Raw genomic sequence first — 10,171 nt, 5'->3', positions numbered from 1 at the left:
TAATCATCGTATGAAAAAAATGTTAATAAATAAAAATCGTATTGTTTCGATATAACTATTATAATTAAAAAAAATTATACTTTGTTGAGATTATATATTTTTTTTTTTTTTTACAAATAATGCTAGAATTTATGCTAGGATAAATTTATTTTTGTTTTTTTAATCAATTTGCCAATTGATAATATTAATAAATCATTATTATAATTAAATCATATCACTTAAAAAAAGCTTTAACGTATGTCCAATGAAAGAAACTAAAAATGTTATTTATATAAGTATATTGAAATCATACGATTATTATTTAACATTTTTCGCGGTAGAAAAATTCTAATAATTGTTGAAAAGAAAAAAATAAGCTTGCAATTGCTTTTTTGAGATTGGTTACACAATGATATATTCGTTTGGGCGCACATCTTAGAGGGAAAAAGAAACAAAAGTGTCAGCTAAATTGAAATCATATATAAAGAGGAGGTACGCACACCGATTATCAATAATATCGACGGAATGGTTGCCTTCAGGCCTTCATCCTATTTTAGGCATAGCATATTTTTCTAAGATTGTATCATGATATTATTGGAAGTAGAATTTTGCCTATGAGGAGAGTGAATGATAACGATGAAATATTCATAGATACACAGAAAAAGAAAAAAATGAAGAACAAACGAGAGTATGAACGATCGAATGAATGAAAGTAAGGAAAATAATTTCAAAATCAATAAGAAAATAGAACGAATTGGAAAAATAATTAGAAAAAATAAAACAATGTTCGTACTTTGCTGATTACATTAAGGACGTAATAATGCTTGTAATTATTACACGATTGATATTAGTATATTTACAATTTAAGCGATTAAAAAGAAAGAAGTAACGTCGACTTTATTCATATATGTATCGTTACGATTTTATCATCTTTTTGACAAGAATATATTAGATGTAGTATATCTTAGGTTCTTTCGTAGATGAGAAAGAAAAATTATCTCAATATGTTATTTGTTTCTACGCCTATGATCCATATAACTTCTAATTTTGTTTCCACGTACCTCTTTATTATAAATCTCTCTTTAATCTTTTAATAATTATATATTGATCTCTCTCATGATCATTCTTGACTATTTATAATTATAGTTAATTATATTTATGTATATTTAACAAAAATATATATATATATATATATATATATATATATATATATATATATATAAAATATATATATATATATATATAAATTTATCACCTTGAAACAGATTCGGCAGATTATTTGGCGCTTAATCAAGCTTTGCAAAATTGTACATAGTGTGCACTTTCAAATATGTCTGCCATTTTTATTGATTCAATCAATCGATATAATTTATTGATTGAAGAAATTAATAATAATTTTTCTAAAACGTTAATTCTTAGCAACTAAATGAAAGTTGCAATGCAATCTTAGGACAATAAGATATATAGAAGGCACGAACTAAGTTTTCGCTTATTCAAATTATATGTAAAAATATTGGCGTGAAATAAGATTATGATCACTAGTTTAATGATTATTTCATATTGTGTTATCATAAATTTGATAGCACTCAAAAATTAATGACCAATAAATATATGATTAAAAATAGAAAATAGAACTGTTCTATTTTCTTATTTTAGTCTTTTTTTTGTCTAAAAAAAAAAAATAACACATTAATTTAAATATTTTAAAAAATTAATTAATTTTAATTTCTATTTTTAATAAGTAATACGTAATTAATAAAAATTAAAGTAATAATTGTACTTCGTTCGCGCCTCGTTTATAAATTAACTCAATGCGCATGCGCTTGAGTTGTTTTTATTGTGAGTATCGAACTATAAGCATAGTATAAACGCTAGAGAAGAGGTTATCGTGTGCGTCTATAATTTGTATGTGTTTTTCAATATTTCTAACCAAAAGGGTTTTTAATTTTGAATTAATTAAAAAAAAATTTCAGTTTGTTGTTCGAATTAATATAAGAAAAAGCTAAAATGTCGATTGGAGTACCGATAAAAGTACTCCATGAAGCGGAAGGTCATACCATAACCTGTGAAACAAATACTGGCGAAGTATATCGCGGCAAATTGATAGAAGCCGAAGACAATATGAATTGTCAAATGCAAAATATCACTGTAACTTATAGGGATGGTCATGAGGTGCAATTAGAAAATGTTTATATTAGAGGTTCGAAGATTAGATTTCTCATATTACCAGATATGTTGAAGAACGCGCCAATGTTTAAACGACCGGGAGGAAAAGGTTCAGGAACCGCAGGCAGAGGAAAATCTGCTATCTTACGTGCCCAAGGTTTTTTATAAGATTATATTTTTGTTCCAAAATATGCAAATATTTAAATCAATAAAATACTTTCTATTTCATTGATTTATAACGTTTTATGAAGTGTTCAATCAATTTGTTTGGTTATTTATTTATTAATTTTTAGCTCGTGGAAGAGGTAGAGGTCAAAATCAAAGAGGTAGAGGAACAGGTTCTGCACCTTGGCTTAATCAACAAAATCAACCTGGAGGATCTCAAGCAGGAAGAGGACGAGGTTAAATTGTATGATAATAGGAGAACTTATAATAAGAAAAAAATTATTGAATTGAATCTGTAACTAATTTTTTTATATCGTTTATAAAAGATGTTTCAATAAATTCCATTTGATTGCAAAAATATTAAAATATTTTTTCATAAATCTTCGAAAAAATATTCTTATATTTTTATAAAATTTTCCTAAAATAAATGTGAAAATTAAAAAAACTTTATACACTTCTGACTTATTTAATATTATATTCGTATTAATTAAAAATATTTGAATACAAGATTTTGTGAAATCAAATACAATATTTTTTATCGTTTGATATATATTTGAACACGTTTTTGCGTATATTCTCATTTGCTTAACAAGCCTAGATTGCGCTGCAATCGATATATTGGTATTTAATGTTGTACAATGTCAACCTTGTGATCTACCTCGGTTGACTATGCGAAATGATTAAAGTTGACACGAAAGTTATTGGGAATGGTGAGAATAATTAATTATTAATTTATTAAAAAGAATTTTAATAATTATTCTTCATACTTGAAATTCGTTTTTTTTTCCTCTTTAATTGATCGATAAAATAAACTTTTTGTAAAAATATTTTTACAAATAAGGAAAAATTGTGAAAAAATAAAAAATTAATCGGTATGGAAAGAAATGAACAAAAATATGAGGACGAGACAACTGAACAACCAGTGGATTATAGCAAAAAGTATAATGAAAGAAAAACGGTAATTGAAAATCATTCAATTGAGCACTGTTCTCGAACTGATCGACCTTGTAAAAAAGAATTTGGAGAACGTGATTCCAAAGTAGATTTATTTGGAGATTATGCTGAAACTGATCTTGATCAGCCAACAGATTATAGTTTACGATATGCCGAAGATGATACTGACGATGACGAAAAACAGAGTGCTGAATACTTTCCAGGAAGTGTACAAGAAGATACTGTAAAAACATATTGTACTGAAGGAACTCCATATGAAACACCTTTTAATTTTTCAACTGCAACTTCTATGTCTGACTTGCGCCTTGAAGATACAAAAGAATCTGTTGATTCACAGAAAAAGCTTAATAAAAAAGTTCTTGAACTTAGTCTCAAAGAAGATTCAAATTATGAACATACATTAACAGTCAATTGTAATGAAGATCGTTCACTTCTTGTTGAGAAGGAATTAGAAGTTTCTAAAACCATTTCTGAACCATGTAAATCTAATTGTCTTTCTTCTGAAAAATTGCTTAATTATTACCAAACAGGAACATCTAATGGCTTATCTCGTGCTAATTCTCTAAGTTCACTTGGTAGTGCAATGACACAAAGAAATAATGTTACTGAGATATCTAAAGTATCTTCTATAGATCCTTCTGACAAAGGTGATAATGTATCAGAAATTTCAGAAAGAGCAGATCATACTACAAGTAGTACTAATATTAATATATTACGTATTCCTGATGAAAATGATAGCTCTGTAGAAGGAAAAAATAATTCTAGAGTTGTAGATAAAGAAGGTTTATTATGCTTATATTTTGTAAATTTTTAAAATATAAAAAATTTTAATTGTATTTATTGTATTCATTATTTCAGGAAAAATGGTTACATTCAGTAGACAAGATTATTATGCAGAGCAAACTCCTTTAATGTTTTCACGTTGTAGTTCTTTGGGTTCATTAAGTGGATTTGAACAACATTCTATACATGATGATCGTAGTTCCATTCATAGTGATTTCAGGTAATTTAGTAAATATTATAGAACAAATTATCTGAAAAAATTTATAATAATAATTATACTAGAATTCATATTTAATAGCCGAAGGACCAGTGGTGTTGTATCTCCAAGTGAATTACCAGATTCACCCACACAAACTATCCCTCCAAGTCCTCATAATCATAAAAATCAATGTGCAGATTTTATAACCAAAATACCAGAAGAAGCAGTAAGACCGTCGGTTCGACATTTATGTATGCAATGCTATTGATCGTTAGTGAAAGATTAATTATAAGAATTTTAGTTTAAAGAGTATTTCAATGAATATGCTCTTAAATTCTTTACTTAGTTTTTTAATAGATATTATTTTCAGCATTTTCGAAATGTCACGCTCCAAGAACCAGTGTTTTCGAGGATGATATTGCCACATTTAAAGAGGAATCAACTCCTATTGAATTTTCTACAGCTACTAGTCTCAGTTCTTTAACTATCGATGATGAAATGAAAATAACGAATATTTCCAAATCTCAAAATGAACTAAAAGAATCATTGACTGAGTTAGATAAAAATAGCAAACTAGATTCTTTGGAAGAAAAAATTAGTAATGGAGAAGTTGAAAAAGATCAGGAACAAGTAAGCGATGGTGACGAAGATGACGAAGATTTGTTGGCTGCATGTATCAGTATGGGAATACAAAATAATAGGTACTTTGCATTATACTAATATTAGTTATTACATATTTTTTATTTTATTTTGAATTTATATATTTTTCTGTAATATTAATATTTTTAAATATTACAGATATAGACAATCATTCAAAACGTCCACAGGTCAAAAATCATTACAATCGGAATCATCGAATATTTTGGTACGCTGTCAAAGAACGTCAATTTCAAATAGATTGGAATCTTCAGTTCCCATCACTGTTACTTCTGTGGATGTTCCAGTGACAGTTTCGAAAGTTAATAAATCTGCAATAGAGGTTGTTGCTGCTTCAGATACAGTACATGTTTATTGTACGGAAGATACACCTGCCGATATTTCTCCAGTGGGATCGCAATCAAATCTTTCAGCATTGTCTATGCCAAGTTATGATCATCATTCACATTTTCCTCCGTATTCTTCATTTCCTTTAAATGATATTTACTTTTGGGCATCTCAAAGCTAATGTAAAATTTTAATAGAGTTCATTTTTTAATAATCTATGAAAACTTTTTTGTTAAAAGAATTTATCGAATTCTTTTTAAAAAATACTATATTTGAATTTGTGATGTTTCAAAAAAGTTTATCACTATCATTAACTATCCATTTAAATTTGAAGTATTGAGAATATTTTTGTTTATATTATTATGTTTGTGTTGATAAAAATTTGTATATGATATTGATAAAAAATTTGTTTTTTAACATTATATATCAAAAAATTATGATAACTTTTAAAAAAAAAATTTTTTCTTTACTTTTTACATGAATGAGATATTTAAAAAAAAAATATTTCTTATTTCTTCTTAGTTTCGTTTATTTATATACATCGAATGTTGTCAAAAAATACATATTTAAATGGTTATCTACGATTTTTCAGAAGTAGATTATTGTATTTCTAAAAATAAGAGATTTTCTCTCTATTTGGCGAAGAATTATTTCGTTTTTTAGCTTATATAATTTAGTACGATATATTTTTATAATTTACTTCTCATAATGAATTTAATGCTACTTTTACCGCAGTATGTGATATCTTCTTTTCACGAAATAAAAAAGAAACATATGTACTTTACATAAAAGTAAATAACAGTTGTAGTTTTGAATGATATTTGTGGCTGATTAAAATAAAACTTAATTGGTTTTTATAGGACAGATACAAAATATGAAATCATAGCTTCGACAATTCATGCATTCACAAAATACAAATTGTTATATATATATATATATTCGGCGCTATTAAATTATTGTATTAATTGCGTTCGACATTCAAATAACAATTAATAAGAATAACAATAATAATTAATAAGAATTAAATGGATTCATTACATCTCAATGACTTTGAAAAAAATAAAAATAAAAATTAGTGATTACTTCAATTTAAAATGTCAGTATGGGAATACAAAATAATAGGTACTTTGAACATTAAACGTAATGATTTATTAAATTTTAAGAAGTTTTAGTAAACAGCATTAAAATTTTCAGGATAGTGTTTTTTGTTTTAGAAATTGATTGAATTTAGTTCAAAAAGAATGAGAAAATATATAACTAACAGGATAGAGATAATACTTTGAAAAATAGCAAGAAAGACTTAATATTTCGAAGAGATGCCGCAACAGAAAAAAATAATCCAAAAAAAAAATTTTTTTTATAATTTTCATCTTATCATTATGAAAATAGTAATAATAGATTGTTGAAATTTTTTTTAAACGAATTCTCTGATTAAAATGAATTCAAATATAATATAGATTAATTTTATTAATAATCAAATTGTTATAAATAGTTATCATATAATATTAATGTTTATTTGCAAGTTCATTTTTTCTAATTATTTATTGTTATCAGTCATTGAGATTCGAAATGGATAAAAGAAGAAAAAAAAATCGTTTAAAATTTAATCGAATATTACTTTATTTTTCGATCATCATAAGATGTTATAACTATAATTATATATAATTATATAATTGACATATATCTAATTGATAGTTATACAATATTTATAACAAATGTATGAATAGCCGAACTTGAAATTTCATATTTCGAATTTATCTATTTTCTTGGCAATCAAAGTATTAGATACTCGATAAAGTACTAATGTTTTTCGAAATATTTCGAATAAGTTTTATTGTATGGCCTAGTTTAGGTGCTTTCTTTAATTGCTAGTATGAAATTAAAAGATGTATTTATAGGTTAACTGATTTGGTAAGATAAATATGTATATTTCATATTTGCGATTAAAAGTATTAATTGTTATATTGTCATAGCATCAACGTTTAATAAAGTTTGTAACTTTGTTGTAAAAATGCATTTTTTATACAATTTTTTTAAACGAATATATTGATATTATTTTTATCATCAATCCTTCACTTATTTCACAAAAGATTTACTGTAAATTTTCAAATTTATAATATAAAGGATGTTCAATGCTATAATTTCTTAGGGAATAAATGTACAGTTAGTAATCTTATCGAAACCGTTAATTTTTAGACTGGAAAAATAATGTGCGTTAAAGATGTACCGTTTGAGAACAAAAAAAATTGTAGTTATTAATATAGAACTTTTAATAATTGATAGATATTTTGTAATTATATAAACAAATTTTCTACAAAAATATTTAGAAAAAATTCAAATTAAAAATTTGTAATTATATAAACAAAATTTTTGTAATTATATAAACAAATTTTCTACAAAAATATTTAGAAAAAATTCAAATATTTTTACATTTTTATTACTATTTCTATTTCTATTTCAATAAAATAAAAAATTTATAAATTATTTAAAATTATTAATTATTTTTCATATATATATTTGAATTTTAATTTTATAATAATTTCATTATTATTTTAAAATTGAAAATTTTTTTTAAATACAATCGTACAATCATTCAAATTCAATGTTATTGATCATTATTAAGAGATCAGTTCACTAATTATGCAATTTTGAAGAGTTCATTGATAATTACGAAGGGTTGTTGGAGCATAAAAAGTACCGCCTTTTGACCGTTGTTTTGTTGCCCTTCGATGAATCGTAATAATCAGTTAGCCGGCATTCTATTCTAGTCTATTTCCTGCTCATATAAATGTCCATGTAGCTATGAACGAACGTTTATAGTGAATTGCGATTTATTTGGAGAACATATCTCCGGTGGTGCACTCGTATTTCGAGGTAATGTTATCAGTGAACAAACGATTTTGGATTGTAATTATTGTAAAGCTATGAAAAGTTAATCCTGAATATTAAAGAAAAAAGTTAAAGGATATTTATTTTTAATATTTTGAATAATAGACTTCCCGTGTTCTATATTATAATCTAATAAGAATATATTATAATATTATATAAAATAGTATTAAATATTTTTGTCGCAAGTCTCATATATTAATATAATAATTCATTTAAATCAGCAGTTCAGATTTTTCATGAATGCGTATCCTCGAAACGCATTTATTCTCGATTCAAAAGTTTACAATATTATTAAGCAATTTTGTATATTAAAAATAAAATGAGAAAAAAGATATTTTTTAGATAGTGGTTTTTAAAAAAGAAAAATTAGAGGAAAAATAACTCTAAATTAATTATTTAAAAATTATTTTTATTGCGTTTATAATTTATACTAATAATATTGAAACAAAATGAAATCTATTCTTGTAATTTAGACAGGTGTTAAATTTTATCGCTTTACGAGTTATTATAACCGGTTATTGAAGTTTGTGATCGTTTTCCTGAATATAGATGCACCTACGTGCATTTTACGTGTTCATATTCGTCATCTTTATGGCTGGCGACGCTACAAGTGATGGCAATACGAATTGGTATACCGGTCTACGCTCTGTGCTTAAGAATTGTCCATTGGAATCTTGGAACAATTCTAGACAAGATGAATTTTTAGAGACATTTAGGAAATGTGTGCAGGAACATGTATTAATCGCTTTAGATTCCCTTTTGGCTGATGATATTATACCAGTATTTGAGGGATTAGTTTTAGTAAGGTATCAAAAAGATAGAATGAATTCTACAAATGAGAAAGAAAGGTAATATCTTTAACAGATTTTTGAAGAATGTTTATGTATTTTTTATAAACAAATTTTAAATCATGCAATTTTTTTGACAAGCAATATATGTTAAAACTTTTTTCGTAATTTTTCATGAATAATTGAATATCCCATTATTTGATTTATGTAGAAATATAGAATATATATTTAACATATCTCTGAACATAATATATATATTTAATTTTTATAAAAAATAATATAATTAAAAAAAATTTTATAAAAAATTCTATAAAATGCAAAAAAGTAGAATATATATTCATGATTATTTCTTTTTTTACTTATATATTTCAGTAATTTAGATGATAATACTAATTGGACAACCGTTATTATGAAAAGACTTTTACGGGTTTTACACACCCACGTATTCAAAATCGATGTGGACCGCTTTACTAATAATATTCTTTCCTTTATTAATAATTCAAAAACCAATATAGATAATTATAAGTTCGAAGGTTTGTATAACATTATATATATTATATATTTTTTATTTTATATTGTAGAATTTTCAAAATTGTAAATGAAAATTGTAAAAAAATATCATATTATATCATATTGTGTTATTTTATTCTTATTCAAATTTTTCCAAGATTCATCGCATAATATTGAACTTGATTATTTTTCTCTTAATCTTCTTAAATATTTTTCGTATTTAAAATTTCATTTGTGATCCGTATTTTCTCTATATGTATATGTTTCCTAAAAAAAAATTATTACTAATTTAAAAAAATGATAATTATCAGGCCGTAGACGTCGTCACCGTCGCAGACATAACCACATGGTGCCACTTATGATGATGGGTTTTCTCTTGATGGGTTCGATCTTAATACCTATGGGTTTTCAATTCCTTGCGGTCCTTGGTGGTAAGGCATTGCTTCTAGCCAAGATGGCTTTGATATTATCCAGTATTCAGGGTCTGAAAAAAATAGCTACGAATGGTGTGAATTATGGACTGTATCACACTCCTGTGGCAGAAGGATGGCACGATAGAAGTCATATAGAGCCCTCGCATTTAGATTTACCTTTCCCACCTCACATTCGTCCTTAAGGTCGGATTTATTAGGTATTATAATTGTTATTATTCAATTTCATATATTTTATCAAATTTTTTATTAATTCTTTTGCTTGATCGACAAAATTGTATCAATTGTTGGACACATTAAATTCTTTTTATGTATGGGAAAAA

The 10,171-nt window shown here is 25.3% G+C and overlaps 2 protein-coding genes across 3 annotated transcripts; both read left to right on the top strand.

Annotated features, from left to right (window-relative positions):
* Window positions 1-1,619: 1,619 nt before the first annotated feature.
* On the top strand, window positions 1,620-2,668 carry SmD3 (small ribonucleoprotein particle protein SmD3). Of its 2 annotated transcripts, XM_012484979.3 has the most exons (3): window positions 1,795-1,884; window positions 1,953-2,302; window positions 2,439-2,668. In XM_012484979.3, exons 2-3 carry the CDS (start codon window positions 1,987-1,989, stop codon window positions 2,549-2,551), a joined length of 429 nt encoding a protein of 142 aa, XP_012340433.1. In that variant the 5' UTR covers window positions 1,795-1,884; window positions 1,953-1,986; the 3' UTR covers window positions 2,552-2,668. The 2 variants fall into 2 exon arrangements, with proteins under 2 accessions (XP_086773421.1, XP_012340433.1); XM_086917295.1 differs by having other exon boundaries at window positions 1,620-2,302.
* Window positions 2,669-2,940: 272 nt separating this feature from the next.
* LOC100867722 (uncharacterized) lies at window positions 2,941-10,171 on the top strand. The gene is made up of 9 exons (XM_003692523.4): window positions 2,941-4,046; window positions 4,123-4,267; window positions 4,346-4,497; window positions 4,617-4,947; window positions 5,045-5,406; window positions 8,051-8,094; window positions 8,669-8,967; window positions 9,280-9,440; window positions 9,729-10,171. Exons 1-9 carry the CDS (start codon window positions 3,185-3,187, stop codon window positions 10,031-10,033), a joined length of 2,661 nt encoding a protein of 886 aa, XP_003692571.4. The 5' UTR covers window positions 2,941-3,184; the 3' UTR covers window positions 10,034-10,171.

Source organism: Apis florea, unplaced genomic scaffold (genome assembly GCF_048593485.1).
Source record: "Apis florea isolate Af1SG1 unplaced genomic scaffold, ASM4859348v1 contig_2201_pilon, whole genome shotgun sequence".
In the NCBI taxonomy this organism is placed as follows: Eukaryota; Metazoa; Arthropoda; class Insecta; order Hymenoptera; family Apidae; genus Apis; species Apis florea.
This window is presented reverse-complemented; position numbering and strand designations above follow the sequence as displayed.